The sequence below is a fragment of the Podarcis liolepis genome (assembly GCF_965112155.1).
Source record: "Podarcis liolepis genome assembly, chromosome: Z".
Classification (NCBI taxonomy): domain Eukaryota; kingdom Metazoa; phylum Chordata; class Lepidosauria; order Squamata; family Lacertidae; genus Podarcis; species Podarcis liolepis.
In genome coordinates this window covers 32,443,477-32,464,871 of record NC_139570.1, presented here as the reverse complement: position 1 = coordinate 32,464,871, position 21,395 = coordinate 32,443,477, and the positions used below count along the sequence as shown (strand labels likewise).

The window sequence follows — 21,395 nt, the reverse complement described above, 5'->3', positions numbered from 1 at the left end:
TGCATATTTAAAGCAACCATAAGATAACATAGATCCTATCCACAACAGGCCTATTAGTGTGCGTGCGCGGGGGAAGGCTGTTCCTGATTTCTGTAGGAACCCTGGGAAAGCTCCTGGAACTCCTGAAATCTCACACCACTTAAAGATTGGGGTGGCGTGTAGCACTATACTGAAATCTTGCAGCTTCATCCAAGAATCTTGGGAACTATACTTTACCCCCTGCCCCAGAGCTACAGTTCCCAGCATCCTTCAACTATTCATCCCGGGGATCCTTGAGGGGGGGTGGGGTTAGCCATGTGTGTTAAATGTATGATGTGTGTGCTGAGATGGTTTGCACTCAAATCTGGACACTTTGAATTGTACAGAGGGACATCTAGTCCAACCCCTGCATTGCAACAGCTTTTGACAGACATGCAAGACAAACACTGGAAACTCACCAGGCCACGGGTTTGTCTCCAGATAGCACGGAAATGCAATTCTGATTCCCACACTGTCCTGGCCTGCAACTTCCTCTTCTCCAGGGGGCGGGTGTTCTGTTTCTCGCTGCCTTGGCCAGTTCCCCTTTTGTGCCCTGCCTTGCTTGCCAGCTGGCCTTCCTTCCTTTACCCAAGACAGAGACTCAGCGTGGCAGAGGGGCTGCTGGGCCACTCCCAGGGGGCGTCTTTGGGGAGCCTCAGTTCAGGAGGTGAGTGGAAGTCCATTGCTTTGAGCATGGGAAAAGGGAAGAGGGGAACCGCAACCTCTCTCACACATCTTTTTGGAGTGGAGGTGGCTTGGGGAAAGGAGAGGACATGGCTAGTAGCCAAAGGCTTCCTGAGATTTCTTTTAGGACAGGTGTGTGGGAATATAGGAACATAGGAAGCTGCCTTGTTCTGAGTCAGACCTTTGTTGTCTACACTGATTGGCAGTGGCTTTCCAGGGTTTCAGGAAGGACACATTCCCAGCCCTACTTGGAGATGCTGTTGGGGATTGAACTTGGAGCCTTCTGCAGCTGAAGGCAACCCTGTATTGGGAAGTTTTTAAATGTTTAATGTTTCATTATGTTTTTATATATGTTGGAAGCCACCCAGAGTGGCTGGGGCAATCCAGTCAGATGGGTGGGGTATTAATAATAATAATAATAATAATAATAATAATAATAATAATAATAATATATGTGCCTATTTTCACCAGAAAAATGTTGGAGGGTATGCATTGTGGTTTTTTTTTAGTAGTATTTTGAATTTGGCTTCGGGTTGCTGGCAGGGCTTGTTTATTACATTTGGAAGGGAGGGAGGCTGTAGCTCGGTGGTGAAGCACTGGCTTTGCATGCAGAAAGTTCCAATGGGATCTTAATGTAGGGCTGGGAAACACTCCTTAATTGAAACCATGGAGAGCTGCTGCCAGCCAGTGTCGAAAGCACAGAGCTGGCTGAGCCTAATTCTGAATGTGGTAGCTTCCTATATTCCTGTTTTATTCAAAACTGAGGACTAGAATCTTAAGTTTTAGGGGAAAGACTGCAGCTCAGACGAGAAAGCACCTGCTTTGCATGTAGAACAAGAGACTCATGCCAATCAGTGCAGATGGACTAAAATAGATGAACCAATTCAGTCTGTGTAAGGCAGCTTCCTATATTCCTATTTAATTTAGCCTTTTGTTCAGAACCATGAGGACTAATACTTTACTGTGTGTTAAAAGAAGCAGCCACAGCTCACTGGCAGAACACCTGCTTTGCATGCAGAAAGTCCTAGGCTCAATCCAGGTCAGGCTGAGAAAGACTCCTCTGCCTGAAAAACCTAGAGAGTATGATTCAGTATAAGGCAGCTTCTTATGTTGCATCAATAGGCATTAAATATGACAATTAAAAATAGAAGAATCCTCCTCTACATTCATCACCATAGCAGGGATACCAAACTATAAAAGTGATCTCTGTTTGCTTTTTCCCTTATGGAACAGTTTAATAGATTTCACCCTAGAAATGCTCAGTTAATAATGGGAACGGGTGGGTAGTGGGGAATTCTGAGTAGCGGTTTGAGGATGGGGGATTTGATTCCGAAACAATACTAAGAAAAAGCACTTATCTGAAGTGTGAAATGCAGTTCAGCAGACAAGTAATAGATACAAAAAGGTAGAGCTCAAGATAAAGTGTGCATAAAAATGCATATAAGCGTGCATGAAAACGGAATGATACACAGAAATGTGTCATATTTGGGGAAATTGCTTTGCAAATATGTTTGTGTGGTAGGCCAAATTGCCTGCAAAGCATGTGCATATTAAGAGAAAGTTGAACTAAGAACATAGGAAGAGCCTGCTAGATCAGGCCAATGGCCTATGTAGCCTAACATCCTGCCTTTACAGTGGCCAACCAGATGCTCCAAAATGAAACCGGCAAGCAGGACCTGGGCACAAGAGCAACTCTCCCCTCCTGTAGCTTCCAGCAACTGGTATTCAGAGGCATTACTGCCTCTGACAGTGGAGGCAGAGCTTAGTCATTTTGGCTAGTAGCCATCAGCAAGGGTTTGGATGACCCTCAGGTCCTTCCAACTCTACAATTTTGTAGTTCTTTGATAGCCTTCTCATCCTCCATGAATTTGTTCAATTCTATGATAAAGCCCTTCAAGTGAGTTCCAGAGTTTATGCTCTGGGTGAAGAAGTCCTTCCTTTCTTCTCCCCTGAATCTACCAGCAGTAAAACCATATGTCAGGAGTGCTCTGATGGTGTTTCCTGCTTGGCAGGGGGTTGGACTCGATGGCCCTTGTGGTCTCTTCCAACTCTATGATTCTATGAAAACGCTGGTGAATTCTCACAGAAACTTAAAATATAACAAACTGGAAATGTGAAGAATGGAAGTCAGGAAAACACCTGAAAGTGGAAAAAGCTAAAATTGCCAGATTTAGAAATACTGAGCTCAGGGGAGGGAGAAGATTGTCCTTTGTGTCATAAGGCCACCTTTGAGGTCAGAAGCAATTTGGGGAAGTTTCCTGCTTGCTCTTTCTCTGTCTGCTGTTTTCTCCAAACACGCAAATCTAAACCAGGGTGTGGGTGACGCATCTTGTGGTTGTTCCTGATCTGTAGGTAAGGAAGCCGAAGCAGAAAGGGGCCAGGCTGAGGGTGTCCCACTCTGCAGAAGGAAGCCCTCTCTCTGTTTTAGGACTGGTGTGTGTGTTTTGCTTTTTTAAAATAATAATAATAATTTTGATTAAAGATTTTCATGGTTCACAAAAAATGTGCATTGTCTTTTTTCAAGTCGCATAGTCCTTTTTTATATTTGATGTGAGACATTATACATATAAAATAAATGAATAGAGAACCTACTCAAGTGACACTGGCATAAAACCCACAAACATACTAAGTATTACTATAGCTGCTAGGCAGGAGAACAAGAGCCAGAGAGGTGTGTATGAACTGAGCTGGAAGCAGATTGGAAGCTGGAGACACTGCTTGCTCCGTGCTTGACCCAAAACTGTGACTAGCGGACCCCCAAATGGAACTTGGCATCTCTGGTCTCTGCTGACCTTCATTCCAACGAAACTGAACCCTAGGTGAGTGCCTGGAACCCTTGGAGTCTCAACACTGCTCAGAAATTGGGGTGGCGTATAACAATATGTTAGTTTTGGCCATAATAGATAGTGAAAAACTACATGTAGATTTAGCAGAAGCTGAATTGCAGCAGAACAGAAATGGCACCGTTTGTGACAAGTACAGGATGGAAACCTTATTTTGCTGACCTTCCAGGGCACATCTCCAGCACTTTTTGAAGAGCGGAAGGCACTCCTTATTTTACCCTCTGCCATGTCTGAGCCAGATGATGACAATGAAAGCTGCTGGAATAACCTGGAGAACTACCGTGTAAAGCTGATTTCAGTGGTTGACCCGTCCAGGATAACCCCTTACCTCCGCCAGTGCAAAGTCATCAACCACGATGATGAGGAACAGATCCTTAATGACCCCAGCCTTGTGATCAGGAAAAGGAAAGCAGGTAAATTTTCAATAGCTCACTCACCACTAGCCTTGCACATAGCTTCCCACAAAAAAAATCACAGTAGTTTCCCCCTTAAACAGAGCTACTATCTTCAATACCATTTAACTGCTGTTTCCTGGATTCTTTGGGGAAAGCCATGTGCTTTAATGGTATGGTTCAGATCTGCCCCTCGTCCCATGATCTGACCAGGCTTATTCCACTTGGGACTAGTTTACCTTCAATATCACCGTACCCCACACGTGCCCACTTGATCACTCAGATCGGCAGAATTGGCACTGCCACAGGCACCACAAAATACCTGTTCCACATTTTTAAGAACTCAGTCATTTACTGTGGCAGCATCTGCACTTTGGAACTCCCTGCTTATTGATACCAGGCAGGCACCTTTTTTTGTAAGCATTTCAGTTTTTGCTAAAAACATTTTTTAGACATATTGGTCTAGATGTTTAGAAAGTGGGTGTAATTTTTAATCCATTTTAGTATATTTTTGTGTGTTTTACATTTTCATTGATTTTCTTGTGTTCTCTTTTTGAAAACTGTTTTGAGGTCTGATTTTTTTTACAATCAAGTGCTGTATAAATTTTATGAATTAAATAAATGAGTAAACCAGGCCAGTGTCAGGGGGGAAAAAGGGTTATGATATACAGCAATCCTGATTTATTTTATTAGGTAGGTGAGGGAATATACTTAACTATATTCTATCCCCTGCATGTGTGGATTAACAGACAAAGGGATTAGTTTACCGCTTACGTTTAAAAGTGCAGGGCAGAGCTGAATTTAAATCTCATTTTAGGCAGTTTAATTGAAAGCATAGGAATTAGTCATTAGGCTGATCTCCCCCTTTGTTACCTTGTTTATCAAAGAAACAGGTTAGCTTACTCGCAGTTAAGTTTACTCGCAGTTAAGCATTTGCTGTTAGTAGCAACAGCATTAAAAGTACATGCAGGTAAAATACTTGTGTTTACAGCAGAAACAGCATCAGGCATATGCCAGATGCTGGAGCAAGCGCATGTACATCCCGCTTTATGGCTGGTTGAAGGGGCGGGGGGAGAAGGAGCAGCAAATACTTTTTGCTTCTTCTCTCCCAGGAGAGGAGGGAAAATGTACCGATTACCGGTACATTTCTATGGTCTGAGCCTGCCTATCACCAATATAGCCCCATGGTCTTAATTCATTCACATGTGAACTAGCTAGAATAGACATTGTTGGATTTGACTGTGTATCTCCCGCACATCCTCCAACCTAGTTTCTGATACCTTAGGCTAAATACCCTTTTCTTCCGTGTTTTTTTCAGGGGTACTCCTTGACATTCTTCAGCGGACAGGTCAGAAGGGCTTTGTGGCCTTTCTTGAAAGCCTGGAGCTCTACTATCCTCAGCTCTACAAGAAAATCACAGGCAACGAGCCCACCCGGGTTTTCTCAATGATTATAGGTGAGTATAGTAAATTCTGCTGGTGGGTTTAAACACCCTTCCCTCGCCTCTCTATGACCCCTAATAGGTGAGAGATGCTGATCCTGGCAACCCCAAAATGACATGCTGAGAGTATGGGGTTGATTGAATGCTATTCATGATTTGCAGAGGGTTGGGCTAGATGACCCTTGACTGCCTTTTCCAACTCTACAACTCTATTTCCTCCCCACAGACACGGCTGGGGAGTCCAGCCTGACAGAGCTGCTGATGAGCGAGATCTCCAAGCTCCAGAACGTTGTGCGCGAGGAGCGGCGGAAGCTCCAGGAGACGGGTGTCCTGCTTCGGGCCAAGGAGGATGTCATCAGGGAGATGAGGGTGCGGGACAGCGTCCTGCGCAAGCACCAGGAGCGGGCCCACAAGATGAAGGAGGAGCGTGACAGCCTGAGCCGGGAGCTCAAGGGCTGCAAGGATGAGAACTACGAGCTGGCCATGCGCTATGCTCGGCAGAGTGAGGAGAAGAATGTGGCACTCATGAAGAACCGGGACCTGCAACTGGAGGTTGGTAACCATCTTACAATCTGTGGCAGCTGAGGAGTGGGAGTAGGGTGGAGTAGTTAAAGCAGAGCAGGGAGAAAAGGATTGGTTCTTGAAACGTGGCTCGGGGGGATAGAGAAGAAATGTATCAATGGGCATCTGCAGGGATTCTTCCAGGCTACGTGACCCTTAGGAGTCCCTCCTAATTCGACAGTTCTATGATTCTGTGACCTCAAAAGGTGGCCGACTCTCCTTTGATGGGAAGTTTTAAAACAGAGATCGGATGGCCATCTGTTCAGGATTCATGCTTTTTCCAAAATAAGATTTTATTAAAGATTTTTCATAATAAAAAAGATAAAATAAATGAAATAAAAACAGAAAAGGAGAAAGAGAAAATGAAGCACAGGGTCCTCTTTCAAAAGTAGTTCTTAACCCTTGCCTCACACAGAAAGTGGCTAAACCTCCCAGCACTCACCTGGGAGCTTTCCTCTCTGCTCCCAGTCTCTTATTCTGGGAGGTCTTCCCTTCCCTACCTCTCACCATCCATTACCTACATGTGTGCGCACTCCTTGGACCCCCAAAATGGCTCAAAGCAGAGGATACCAAAGGAAAACAAAAAAATAGAAACAAGAAAGAAAGAAAGAAAGAAAGAAAGAAAGAAAGAAAGAAAGAAAGAAAGAAAGAAAGAAGAAAAGAAGAGAAGAAGAAAACTAAAAAGGACTTCCAATTTTCTGTCAGTTATATAAAAGAATTTATTCAAAAATTCACTTTAGAATGACATCCAACTGATCTACTTTCTGTTGGGCAATATTTTCCCAATCTTCTGACTGAAATGTCTCAAATTAATTCATTTTCCTTTTTACACAAAAAGTCCAAAAGATGCTCTCTAATTTTTGTTGTTAATATGTGTCAATGGTTTTTCTCTACTCAAACATATTAATTTTGTCTCCAATAACCTCAATAACAATTCCTCCATATTAAGCAATAAGTCTTTCCATCTTTGTTCACACAAGAGTCTCTCTGCTGTGTTCATATATTAAAATAGCATTTTGTAGTTCTTCCCTTGCTATGTATTCATTAATTCGTACCCAGTACCGTACCTTCCGTTCTCATTTCCCGTTATATTTGCTGGGGTTTTCCATAATGATTTTAAAACGACCCTTCCATTCTTTTCCCAATAAAAAAAACAGAGGTTTGATAGCTTTTCCCTCAGAATTTACTCCAAGTTGTACACAAGTGTCCTTTCTCTCTCAGCTCTATCACTGCCAGCTAAGGATGTCTTTACATCTCTGTATCCAAGGTTTCATTCCACTCCCAAAACATCTCAATTCCACCATCTGTCTGGGATTCTTTAGCCAGGATTTCTGTATGGCAGGAGGCTGGACTAGATGACTCTTGGTGGTCCATTCCAGCCCCACAATTCTATTATTCCTTTTCGTCTTTGCTTCCATGGGCTTTGCTTCCCTCTGCTAAGATTGACTGTCTGAGGCACAGCCTGATGAAGGCAGAGGATGACTGCCGCCTGGAGAGGAAGCACACCCTCAAGCTCAAGCACGCCATTGAACAGCGTCCCAGCCATGAGGTGGTGTGGGAGATACAGCGGGAGAAGGAACTGCTCCTGGCTAAGAACAAGGAGCTGGAGAGCACCCTGCAGGTAGGCACAGAGCCAGGTAGGTAGGTAAATGAACGAATGAATGAATGAATGAATGAATGAAAATGACATTTGAAAAGGGAGGGAGAGCCCAGCGGCAGCTAGATCAGACCAAAGAGGGCTCATTATAGCCCATCGTCTTGCTCTCACAGTGGCCAAATGTCCCTGAGAACCTGGGAATCTGGAGGTTCTATAATAACATAAGCAGAGCCTTGCCAGATCAGGCCAATGACGCCCATCCAGTCCAACATCCAGTCCTCACAGGGGCCATCCAGATGCCCCAATGGGAAGCCCCTAAGAAGGACCTGAGTGAAAAGACAACTTTCTGGCTGTTGTTCCCCATCATCCAGTATTCAGAGGTAGAGTGTCCCTGAGCATGAAGGGTCAGCTATCAAAACAGGCCACCTTAAGAAGAACCTAGTAGCTGGACCAGGCCATCATAGCCCAGCATCCTGTCTTGAAGGTGGCCACCAAAATACCTCAATGGAAGCCTACAAGCAGGACCTGAGCACAGCAGCACTGCTCTCCCCACATGGGATCCCCAGGAACTGTTATTCAGAGGCATTTACTCCTCTAACAAGGGAGGTAAAACTTTCTCTAGTCTTCAAGGGCAGCCCCACCTAGAACTAGATGCAGCAGTCAGTTTTCCCACACCCCTAGGTTACCAAGACAGGGTCAGGAAAGGGTGCAGTCAACTTGGAGGAAACTGCCTTATTCTGATGGTGCTTTTGGACCATCTAGCTCAGTATTGTTGACACTGACTGGCAGCAGGGGTTCCCCAGGGTTCCAGCCAGGGAGATACGATTCCAGTCCTCATGGTTCATAATAAAGGGGTGACTAGAACAGGAATATGGGGTGCTGCCTTACATTACATCAGAACATTTGTGGAAATTGACTGGCAGCAGTTTTTCAGGGTTTCAGGTAAGGAATATTCCAAGCTCTGCTTAGGGATGTCCCCGGGTATTGAGCCTGCGACATTCGGCATGCAAGGCAGATGCTCTTCCACTGAGCTACAGTCCCTTCCCTTAAAAAAATATGATTCTAGTCCTCACAAATCAGAATAAAGGGCTGAATTAGAACTATAGAAAGCTGCCACACACATAGTCTACATGCCAGGCAAATACTCTGTTATTGAGAAAGATGGGCCTCACACGTATTTTTCTCTTTCTGCTCCAAGGTCACCAAGACAGGTGGTTCTGAGGAGGAGGACATCTCCATTCAGGCCCTGCAGGCAGAGAGGACACAGATGCTGGGGGAGCACCAGAAGCTGGTCAACACCATCTATGACCTGCGCCAGATGCTGCGGCGGACAGAGGACAAGTGGGATAAAGTAGGTGGCTGGCTGGGGGCCCCTTTCTGGGGGTGTGGGGTATGTGTGTGGGGAAAGGAATGAGGAAGCACATGATTTGATACTACAGGTGCCACATAATACCTGTTCCACATTTGCATGAACTCCATCTTTATTTTTTTTAAAAAATAATTTTTATTCATTTTCCAAACAATTTTATAGAGTCAACAAATATTTTCACACTCATTCTTCAATTTTTGACTTCCCTCAGTTTCTCTGTCAATCTTTCGTAAAATTTCTATTTTGTTAACGCATTTCAAAACATAATATTGCCTTTTAGAATTCCTTTTCCTCTTACTCCCTTTTTTGCACTATTTCTTGCTATCTCACAGAGTCTCTTCAAAACCAACAAGCGTTGTCTGTACATCACATATGTTTTTCAGATATTCTGTAAATCTCCCCCAGTCCTCGATAAACTTTTGGTCTTTCTGATATCGAATCTTCCCAGTCAATTTATCCAATTCTGCATATTCAGTCAATTTCCTTCTCCATTCTTCCACTGTTGGAATTTCTTCCTGCTTCCATCTTTGGGCCAGAAGTATCCTTGCAGCAGTCACTGCGTATTGAAACAGTTTACAGTCTCTCTTATTAATTTCATTTCCTACCATTCCTAATAGGAAGGCTTCTGGTTTTTTAACAAACGTATATTTCAACATCTTTTTCAATTCATTGTATATCATTTCCCAGAAGCCTTTCACCCTTTTACACTCCCACCACATATGATAGAAAGTACCTTCTTTTTCTTTACATTTCCAACACTTGTTGCATGTTTTGTACATTTTAGCCAGTTTAACTGGCGTTATATACCATCTGTAAACCATTTTCATTACATTTTCTTTCAACGCAGTACATGCCGTAAATTTTAACCTGCACTGAAAAGGATATATCAAGAACTCTGGCCAAATTTTAACCTTTCATTCCATAATTTCATCCAGTCATCATACTGTATATTATAACCAAAATCTCTTGCCCAATGTATCATTACTGCTTTTACCTCTTCATCTTTTGTATGCCACTCCAGCAACCTTTTATACATTTTAGACAGATTTTTATAGTCATTATTCAATACCTCCACTTGAAATTTTGATTCTTTTCCTTCATAGCCACATATTTTGCAATCTTTTTTAAACATTTCGTTGATCTGATAGTAATGTAACCAATCATAAACAGATTCTTTCACCTCTTCATAAGTTTTCATTTTCCATTTCCCCCCCTCTCTTATTACCAATTCTCCATATGTTGTCCACCTCCCCCTCATATTGATTTTTTTCCACACTCATCACTTCTAATGGTGAAATCCAATGGGGGAGTCTAGGTTCCAACAAATTTGTATACCTCTCCCACACCTCTATCAGTGATCTTCGAAAGATGTGGTTTTCGAAACCTTTGTGAATTTTTTTCTTCTCATACCATAGATAAGCATGCCAACCAAATCTGTTATCAGCATGAACGCCATCTTGAATGTAGCATCTTCAGACATGTGTCAGAAGCTATCTTGCTGCATTTCTACCCAATTTTTTTTTTACATGCATTTCTTATTGTTGTTGCAAAGGATAATGCATGGCTGTGTCCTCAGATAAGTAAGTAACGCATTTATTTCATTGCAGGAGGGATAAAAGGGCGTCAGCTGCTTCATGCAGCTGAACTGTATAAATGAGGTTTAATAGCCCATTCCTATGCTTCACTAATCTGCCTGAGAATTAAATTCTGCTAGGGGGCTTTCTCCTGTCAGAAAGTCTATGCTTGCCCCATGCTTTGGAATATGGGCTTGCATCCATTTTCCTTTGATGTTAACCCACAAATGTGGGGTGAAAGAGGATTAAATATAATTAATATATTTTATTACCAATTTCCATCATATAAATAACAGCATTTAAATACATATATGGACAGATTTTATCCTGAAACATGCATTTCAAAACACATTCTGGTACATTCCCCCCCCCCCCAATAATGCTCCAGAATATGGGAAAGTGCAAATGGCAAATGATATTTAATGTCGCAATCCACATATTATTCTGGTGTGTGCAAATTCATAGAGTTGTAGAGTTGAGAGGGACTTCAAAGGGTCATCTAGTCCTACCCTTTGCAATGCAGGGATTCCAACAAAGACTCCAAGACAGGTTGCCATCCAACCTCTGTGGCACAGGAGACATCTCTATTGCTGGCCTTCCAATGCCTTCTGTGCTTGTGTTGGCAGCTTGTGGGAGAGAAGGAGATGCTGGAGCTGAAATGTGCATCCCTGCAAAACGATGCCCAGATATACCAGGACCGCATTGAGGTCATCCTGAAGCAGATGGAGGAGGTGGCTTCTGAAAGAGATCAGGTAGGGGCTGCCAGGGCAATGTCCCCTTGCACCTCCCCACTCAAAAAATGGCCAAATACCCGTAAGGAGCTAGGAATCAATATACACTGCCTCTGGGCCTGGAGGTTCCATAAGAACGTAAGCTGAGCCTGCTAGATCAGACCAAAGGGGCCCATCTATCTCACCCTCCTGTCCTCACAGTGCCAGCCAGATGCCCCAAAAGGAACCGTAGAAGTAGGACCTGAGCACAAAGCCTTCTCCCCTCCTGTGGCTTCCAGCAACTGGTATTCTGCCCCCAAATGAACAATAGTAAATGAACAATAGTAATTGTAAGTCTTTTAACATTGTTTTTGATGTATTTTGGATTGTTGTAACCCACCTTGGGACCTTAGGCGTAAGGACAGGTAATCAATTAAAATAATGTTAATAAAAATTAATGAAAGAATATTTTACTGTGTTTTTCACTCAACTGGTCTCCTTTTTGAGGAAGGGCGTAATAATAATGTTTCATGCCACCCCAATCTCTGAGTGGTATGAGATTCCAGGGGTTCCAGGTGCATTTACCAGGGTCTGTTTTTCCTTTTGGCCAGTGAGGCACAGTGGAGACTGTGGTGTTTTTATGATATATTGTGTATATATATATATATATATATATATATATATATATATATATACACACACACACACACACAACCTGGGTTTAGATGGAGAGAGTTCAGAGCAGTCACATTCCTAACTCATAACAATAATAAAAAAATTATAATCATAATCTTCTCCCCACCCACCCACACCTTGCTAGGCCCTCCTGAACCAAGAGGGATTCCACAAGCAGTTCTCCAAGAGCCTGATGGACAAGGATCTCTACCGGAAGCAGATTCGGGAGCTGGGCGAGAGATGCGATGAGCTGCAGCTGCAGCTCTTCCAGAAAGAGGGGCAGCTGCTCAGCACTGAAGCCAAGTTGAAGAGGTTGCACCTCGACCCTTCGGCACTGGTAGGCTAACTCTTCCAGGTGCTGCCTCTGGTTGGCCTGTTCCCTTCCACCATGTTAAGAGGAGGCAGAAATGCTTCTGAATATACCAGTTGCTAGAAACCGCAGGTGGAGGAGAAAGTGTTCTTGTGCTCAAATCCTGCTTGCAGTTTTCCCATAATGGGCATCTGGTTGGCTACTGTGAAGACAGGATGCTGGAATAGGTACTCCCACTGGCCTGATCCAACAGGCTTTTCTTAAGGAGGTACTGTATCTCGAGAGAGCAGAACTTCCTTGCCCATGGGCAGTCTGCCTCCGAGTACCAGTTGCTGGGAATTGCAGGCAAGAAGAGTTACTGTAACACTTGGGTCCTTCTTGCGGCTTTGCCACAATAGGTACCTGGTTGGCCGCTGTTTGAACAATATGCTGGACTAGATGGGCCCCCTTTCATCTGATTCAGCACCCAGGCGTTTATTATGTTCTTCCTCCAACTGTTGGGTGTCTCAAGTGGGTAGAGTGTTGTTGTTGTGCTCAGGTCCTAGAATCATGGAATTGTAGAATTGGAAGGGACCCCAAGGGTTATCTAGTTCAACCCCACTTGTGGGCTTCACATAATAGGCATCTGGCTGGCTACTGTGAGAACAAGATGCTGGACCACATGAGACTTTGGTCTGATCCAGCAGGCTGTTCATGTGGATGTCATTAAAAGGGATATACACAAATTAATGGAGAACAATGGTTGCTGGCCATGATAGCTGTGCTCTTTTTCCACTGTCGGAGGCAGAATGCCTCTAGGTGTCAGTTGCTTGGAAGTGCCAGTGGATGTGCTGCTGTTGCACCCATGTCTTTCTGCTTCCAGCCTGACACGTGAACCACTACTCCAAACCCTAAGAATGCTTGAAAATGTACCATACTTCAGAGTAACTATTCATTGAATTAGGCCCTGGAGTGCAATTTATCACATTCCTCTGATGTGCTGGCTGCATCCTCTCCTGATCTTCATGTCTCAGTAACCTGGATTGTTGGGGAATTGACTGCTGCAATCTTCTTCTTTCTTCCTTGGCGATCACTCATAGCCGAGTAAGATTGTCTTCCATGAACATGGTCTTAGCAGTGAGTCTGTAAGTGACTGTGGAGGCCAGTGTGCCCTATGTGGCCCTTGAGGACTGCACAGAGAGTTCCAATGGCACAGCCTGCAACCATTGAGAGACATACAGAGGTACTCAGCAGATTCTGCCTCGGTGCCCCTTTCTTCCTTCCCTGTCTACTAACCCCTCACCAAGGCTGCAACCTCATGCTTAGGTCTGGCCCACGCATGAAGCAGGGTGAAACAGGTGCCTCAGGCAGCAAGGTGGTGTTCCATAGATACCCCACCTGCTCAACTGCCTCCTCTGCCTTCATCGCTGGAAGAGAAGCAGTGCTAGCATTGGCATTGGCAATTGCCAGTGAGATCTCATGGAGTGCGAGCATTGTCATGAGAATTTGACAGAAATCAGTGTCTATGCCACTAGACAGTGCAGTGGGTAGTGCAGTGGCAGTGCTGGCAGAAGTGAGTGGCGTGGCAGTGGTGCTGGTGGTATGGCAGCCAAATGGGATGCGTCACACTTGTTCATGCTGTACTTTCTCTGGAAATGTGCACACATGTGTGTAATTTAATTCTTCCCACTTCCTAACCTTTTACAATGATCTTGCAATTCCAGACTTCAGATTTCGAAGAATCCTCCAGGAGCTCCCAAGAAGTGAGTTGTGATCAACGTTCTTGGCTCAGTGCCTCTGCTGTTCTGATGTCATTTGTCTGCTTCATTTGGGGCTGAGGGTCAGGGTCAGGGGTCCGGTTAGCACATAACCTTTAACTGACTTAGGTGGAAAACCTCCAGCCCACCAAGCCTAAATATTTGGCCAACAAAATGGTTTGGGCAGATGCCTTCTGTTTCAACACCTTTCCAACGCCTGCTGAAAACTTTTGCATTCCATCAGGTTTATGAAGGGAATGAAGAATACATCTTTTTTTCTGATTTTAACCTATTTTAACAAAAAAAATGTTGTCCTAAGCTGCAATGGGATTATTAGTAGAGAGGACTTCTTCAAGGGATTTTTTTTTTGTATGTATGTCACTGATTAGCTGGGGGTTCTTGTGCTGAAGTTCTGTGAAAATGTGCCTGATTCTGATTGCTTTTGTTTTCTGTTTTCATTCATGGGTAAAGAATAAATCAGTGTTGATCATTTGCAAACAGAGGCTCTTATTTCCCATAATCAAGGGATGGAATGACTTGCCTATCAAGAAAGGTTGAAGCATTCGGGACTTTTTAGTTTAGAGAACACAGGGACATACAAAGAAGCTGAATATTGGAAGATTCAGGACAGATAAGATAAAGTCCTTCTTAGTTAAACTGTGTAACTCGCTCCCCCAGGAGGCAGGGATGGCCACCAATTTGGACGGCTTTAAAAGAGGATTGCGCAAATTCATGGAGGAGAGGGCTATTGATGGCTACTAGCCATGATGGCTATGCTTTGCCATTCATGGTTGGAGGCAGCAATACTTCTGAATAGCAATGGCTGAAAACCACAGGAGGAGAGAGCTCTTCTACTCAAATCCTAGTTGCTGGTTTCTTTTTGGCATCTCATTGGCCACTGTGACAACAGGATGCTGGGCTAGATGGGCCAATGACCTGATCCAGCAGGCTCTTATGTTAACTCTCTTTCTCCTTTCCTTGCATGAAGCTTCCTCCCCATGGAAACCCGGATGAAGACATGAAAGGTGCAAACAAAGGCAAGTTCTTCCAGGGGCTGCTTGTCTTGCTCTCTACTGCTTAGGTTAGGTTGCTTCTGGTATCTCACTTCAGAAATGCTTCTCTCAGCCAGGGCTTGCAAAACTAATTTGGGCCTACAGTGCCAGCAGCCTGCATTTGCAACTCAACAGACAGTTTTAACCAAGGATACCTCTTTCTGTAGCCATCTCTGCCACAGTTGGAGACAGATAGCAATGCTTTTAAATACAGTGGTGCCCCGCAAGACAAATGCCTCGCAAGACAAAAAACTCGCTAGACGATAGGGTTTTGCGGTTTTTGAGCTGCTTCGCAAGACGAATTTCCCTATGGGCTTGCTTCGTCTTGCGTTTTTTGCAAGTTTGCTTCCTTTTTCTTAACACCGTTAATACAGTTGCGACTTGACTTCGAGGAGCAACTCATAGAACGCAGTGTGGTAGCCTTTTTTGAGGTTTTTGGTGATTTTTGAAGCTTTTCCAAAACTTTTCCGACACCGCGCTTCGCAAGACGAAAAATTCGCTAGACGAAAAGACTCGCGGAACGAATTAATTTCGTCTTGCGAGGCACCACTGTACCAGGTGCTGGAAACCACAAGAGGGGAGAATTGCTTTTGCACTAGGGTCCTGTTTGCAGGGTTCCCACAATAGGCATCTGCTTGGCCACTGTGAGAACAGGAAGCTGGACTAGAAGAATCCCCTTTGGTCTGATTCAGCAAGGCTTTTCTTCTGTTCTTATGACTGCATTGTTCCTACACTCCTGTCTTGCTTGAGGTGGGCATCTGGTTGTTTACTGGGCAAAAGAGGCTGGGCTGGATGAGTCTCTGGTCTGTTTAGCAGCCAGGATCTTAATATTCACAAGTGGGCAATGCAATGGCTTTACATATGTCTATCTTGCACCAGAAATCCCTAGATGCACATTGGTAAACTAGGCCTTAAATTCTCAACAGCAAGTAATAGTTGGTCAATAAAATTAACCCATTTCCTTTTCTCTCTCCTTCTTTATCTCTCTGCAGAATCCTCCCAGCAGCAATTCAGCAAAATCCAGCTTCTTCCATCCCCAGGGGTATTTTATATCTTTATTTATATAATATATTTATATACCACATAAGGCTGTTTACAGAATTACACATACAATATATACTGTGTGAGTTTTAATCTGTTTTAAGACTATTGCTGTTTTAGCTTTTCAAAAGTCTTAAATTATTGCTGTTAATTTTCCTTAGTGACACTATTACACGCCAGTCCAGTCTCCACAGCAATATAAAATTCCAGGGGTCCAGGCACTTACCATCTGCACACCCATCAGGGATTCCAAGATGCTTGCCAGATGCCAAATTCTGGGCATGGATCAAACACAGATCACCTTTCCTGATGCTCTTCACTGTAGCCTACCTTGAGTTCAGCTCTAGCAGTGGAGGAGCCTTCCATGAAAATTAGCAGAGTAGCATGACTGAAATTAATCAGGCCCCAATTCTGCTTTGCGTTTCCAGGAAAGCAGTCCGCTCGATGGGGATGTGGCAGAGAAGGGGCGCCGGCGAATGAAGGACAGTTTTGAGCATTACCGGAGGTAAAGCACACATGCCTCATATGCTTGCCTAATGCAGACCCATCCCCATGTTGCTGCTACAAAGTGCAGAAAGGAGAAAAGCCTGACTGCTGAATCAGGCTACTTAATCCAGTATCCTGTCCTCACAATGGCTGACCAGATGCCCCAACAGGAAACATGCAAGCAGGATTTGATGGTGATGATGATGATGTTGATGATAATTTTATTTGCATGCCACCCATCTGAGTGGGTTGCCCCAGGCACTCTGTGTGGCTCCCAACAGAATATTAAAAACACGATAAAACATCAAACATTAAAAACTTCCCTAAACAGGGTGACCTTCAGATGTCTTCACAAGAGCATTCTCTCCCCCTGCCCTGTGTTTTCCAGCAACTGGGATTCAGAGGCATTGCTGCCTCCAGCTGTGGAGGCAAAGCATAGTAATTGTGGCTCCTAGCCATGGATAGCCTTATTCTTTGGTCTTCCTCAATCTATTTGGCAGAGGAAGACATGTGAGAAATGAGATGAGGTGACCATCAACCTCTGGGAATGGTTAGTAATAATCAGGCTGTTGTGATTAATTATGGACTTCTATTTATAATTGCAGGTGCTTAGGCTAGATGATCCTTGGGGTCCCTTCCAACTCTATGCTTCTATGAATTCATGGAGAATAAGGCTAACAACGGTTACTGACCTCAACTGTTGGAGACAGTAATGTTTCTAAATACCCCCAAATTCATGGGAATCCCAGAAGTTGCTGCACTTAGATCCTATTTTCAGGCTTCTCATTGAAGCGCCAGTTGGCCACTGTGAGGAAAGGATGCTGGACTAGATGGGCAAGTGACAGTGACCTGATCCAGCCTCAGCCCAGCTCCCCTGGTGTTCTGGAATAATAGAACTGCAGAGCTGGAAGGGACCCCAGGACCATTTAATCTAACCCCCTGCAATGCAAGAATTGCAACTAAAGCATCCCTGGCAGATGGCTATCCAACCTCTGCTTTAAAACCTCCAACCAAGGAAAGTTCAGCACCTTCCTTAGACTGAAGGACTGTGGGCACTCCTGCCTCCAAAGGTGGGTTAGGACACCAGACCCCCTTCAGGGTTTGTTGGGTTCCAACTCCCATCAGCCATCACAGAGATGATGGGAACTGTAGTTCAGCAACATCTGATGTGCAACAAGTCCCCATCCTCCACACTTTAAACAAGTTTTGACCTTAACTTTGCAGAAAGAGGGCCCTGAGGAGAGCCCAGAAGGGCAAGTACTACACCGTGGACTGGGAGAACACGTCAGGCAGTGACAACACAGACACTGAAGGCTCCTGAGGGTGTGTGCTCCGCAGAAAAAGAAATTGTGGATCCTGGAGGGCCTGTCTTGGACACAACCCAATCAACAACAAGGTTTCTAGTTCCCAAGGGACACAGGGCATTTATAGGTGACTTTTTATGAGTTGTTAACCTGATTCACTTGTAGGAAGATTAGACACTGGCTCTTTAGTGAGCTTTCACTTTGATTTGTTTGTGGGGAGGTTAGATGTTGTGTGAAAGCCAAGAATGATCATCTCACACTTTCCACACACTACATTTTGCTTGTAGCAAAAAGTCCAGCCTTTTGGGGGAAGTGGGTGTGATCTGCAAGAGCTCCAAATCAGCTTTCATTTGCACCATCTGAATTTGCTGGTACATAACTGAAACCCCACCACAGAAAGTTGGACCCAAGATGTGTGGAATGTAGCACTTATGGAATACTTAACTCACCATCAGAGGGTGATAAGAGGAATTAAAGAGGAAGATGGGTTTGTATGGTCTCGATTTAAATCTTTTATTAACAACAGCGATTTCCCTTCTGCTTCAGTCACAGCAGCCAGTATGGAAAAATTATCTAAATGTTCTAGATGAGAACTTAAACCGTAATGTAAGAGATTTTACAAGTCTGCATGAATGCCATGTGAATTACTGCATTCAAGACAACATCTGTACATGCTTTAAAATTTAATAAAGATTAATTTTAGAAATGATTGTTTTAAAAAACAAACATCTGGACATGCATTTGTCCTGGAAGACTTGGTAATTGCTTTAACATTTTTCAATACAGTTTGTAAAAAAACCAAAAAACCCTGAAACTCACCTGAAAATGGTGATGGCCTGACAGCATTGTTGGGCCTACACTTGGTGACAGCATCACCACAAAAGAGACTGTGTACCAGAAGGCTCACACAGGCATCACAACCTTCAGGAGAGATAGCCCAAGGCAGGAGCAATCATAGTAAAATATGGTTAAATCTGATCTCTACCTAAGCTTGCCACATTCTTCTGCTTTAGTCCTGCTGTTCTGTTGGTTCATGGCTGCCATTCAATTGGGCTGAGTTCACTGTTTTGGATAATTGTCACTCTTTGAAAGTCACCCTGGGAAGGACAATGCAGAAGGATTACATTGGAAAAGGTTCAAATTAATAACATCAGAATAGTACGTGGCGCTTGCCTATAGGCAACCCATTCAGAAGAATTTGTTTTTTTAATTTATATACAGATCAGTCTTGTCAAATAAGTACAATAAAATGAACTTAACATTTTCTTTCTGTTTGACTTTGGAAACTGTCAGTTAAACTCTAATTTTCTGTATAAATATGGATTGTGGCTTCGAGTATGATACTGTGGGTTTGAGGGGGCAGTCTAGATGAAGCCCTGAGGCCCCTTCCAATTCTTTGGGTTCTGTGCATGGTGAAGAGTTGGAATTTAATACAGGAAACTGCAGAACTGTCAGATACATTTCTTTGTAACATAATGACCTTAGCTGGCCACTTCAGTGTCCTCATTAGCATCCCAAATGAATAAGCTCCATTTCCAGAGCTACAACCAAGTGATAGGGCTCTCTAGTTACCTTGCTAAGCCTGGCAGGACAGCTTATTCTATGGTATTACCGTATTTTTCGTCCCATAGGACGCTCCATCCCATAGGACGCACCTAGTTTTTTTGGGGGGAAATAAAGGAAAAATTTTCCCCCTTTATTTCCTCCCCAAAACCAGGTCGGGGAACAGCGGTATGGCAGCGCTGCGCCTCCCTGCTGTCCCCCGAGCTTGTGGGGCTGGCCGATGTCTGCCCGGCGCGCGGGGCGCTCTGCTTCAGGGTGCCCTGGGCGCCGGGCGGCAGGCTGCTATCCGCAGCATGGGGAGCCCTGCAGGAACTCCCGCAGGGCTCTCGACGCTGCGGATGTCTGCCTGGCACGAGGGGCGCTCTGCTTAAGGGCGCCCCGCGCGGCAGGCTGCTATCCGCAGCGTGGGGAGCCCTGCTGGGAACTCCTGGAGGGCTCCCGACGCTGCGGATGTCTGCCCGGCGCGAGGGGCACTCTGCTTAATGGCACCCCGCGCACCGGGTGGCAGGCTGCTATCCGCAGCCTAGGGAGCCCTGCGGGAACTCCCGCGGGCTCCCCAGGCTTGCTGATAGCTTCCTGAAGCCTGGAGAGTGAGAGGGGTCGGTGCGCACCGACCCCTCTCGCTCTCCAAGCTTCAGCGAAACCTGTATTTGCCCCATAGGATGCACACAGATTTCCCCTACATTTTTGGAGGGGAAAAAGTGCGTCCTATAGGGCGAAAAATACGATTCCTTCATGCACAAAGTAGACCTAAGCATTTGGTTATATGAGGCTGGTTATCCCACATTTTAAAAATCTGCTCTCAATCTTCCAAGGTTCAGCTTCATAGGATGAAAGGTCAAGGGTTTGTTTGTGCCCACAGATATCCTATATTCTGAGCATGACCACACCCATTGATGGGGCAACTCTGCCAAAACCAAGAAAGGTAGAAATCCCTGTGCTCAAAGGAGAAAGCACATTTCAAAATCAGACAGCATGGTGAGCAACTTGAATATTTTTTTTTGGGGGGGGCACACATGACGTGCTGCATGGACACCATTTGAATGGCAATGCCCATCAACTTGGGGGGGTAGCCCCTTCAAAAAAAATTTGGGCAGGCCCCTCAGCCCCTAGGAGTTAGCTCTTATGGTGAGCAACTTGCTTCTTTGGCCACGAAGAAGTATAGGATTTGGCATTACTCTGCACACCAGCACCCATATATATGAGCCCCAGATTTACAAGAGACCCCAATTCAGAGGAGGGAGAGAGCTCTTGTTGCGGGAACCATGGAGAAAAGCAGCTTTGCACACAAAGGAGTCTGAAGTGGAGTGTTGCATGGGGTTGGACTCTAGATGAACCTCTGGGGTACCTTCCAACTCTGCAATTCTGTATTTTCTGCTTTGTTAGCAAGGCAGAGGACGGTACCCTGCCACACACTGATCAAATGCACCATTTTTTTTTAAATGGAAGAGAGGTTGTAGCTCAGTGGGAGAGCACCTGCTTTGCACATAGAAGGCCCTCAGGTTCAATCCCCAGCAGCATCACCAGGTGGAGCTGGGAATAAATCCTCTGCCTGAAACCCTGGACAGCTCCTGCCTATACCTGCAGGTATAGGGCAGTATATACATTTAATGCTCACTGGAAGGACAGATGCTGAAGCTGAGGCTCCAATACTTTGGCCACCTCATGAGAAGACTCCCTGGAAAAAACCCTGATGTTGGGAAAGATTGAGGGCACAAGGAGAAGGGGACGACAGAGGACGAGATGGTTGGACAGCGTTCTCGAAGCTACAAACATGAATCCAACCAAACTACAGGAGGCAGTGGAAGACAGGAGTGCCTGGCGTGCTCTGGTCCATGGGGTCACGAAGAGTCGGTCACGACTAAATGACTAAACAACAAGAACAACAACAATACATTTAATAAATTATCATCATCAGTGTGGGCAATATTAAGCTAGAGGGGCCAGGATTCTGACCAGGTAGAAGGCATTTTCTTATGCTGATGTTTAATTCAGCCCTTTATTCACTATGAGGACGAGAACCTTGGTTTCTTCTTTCA

The 21,395-nt window shown here is 44.7% G+C and overlaps 1 protein-coding gene across 2 annotated transcripts; it reads left to right on the top strand.

The window, feature by feature from the left end:
* The first annotated feature begins 547 nt into the window (after positions 1-547).
* CARD9 (caspase recruitment domain family member 9) lies at positions 548-19,056 on the top strand. 2 transcript variants are annotated; one of them, XM_083485198.1, is made up of 13 exons: positions 548-685; positions 3,715-3,958; positions 5,256-5,393; positions 5,605-5,930; positions 7,381-7,560; positions 8,735-8,887; positions 11,106-11,231; positions 12,010-12,201; positions 13,878-13,916; positions 14,899-14,947; positions 15,955-16,004; positions 16,432-16,508; positions 17,714-19,056. In XM_083485198.1, exons 2-13 carry the CDS (start codon positions 3,772-3,774, stop codon positions 17,808-17,810), a joined length of 1,614 nt encoding a protein of 537 aa, XP_083341324.1. In that variant the 5' UTR covers positions 548-685; positions 3,715-3,771; the 3' UTR covers positions 17,811-19,056. The 2 variants fall into 2 exon arrangements, with proteins under 2 accessions (XP_083341324.1, XP_083341323.1); XM_083485197.1 differs by lacking the exons at positions 15,955-16,004; positions 16,432-16,508; positions 17,714-19,056 and having other exon boundaries at positions 573-685; positions 14,899-15,135.
* The last annotated feature ends 2,339 nt before the right edge of the window (positions 19,057-21,395 follow it).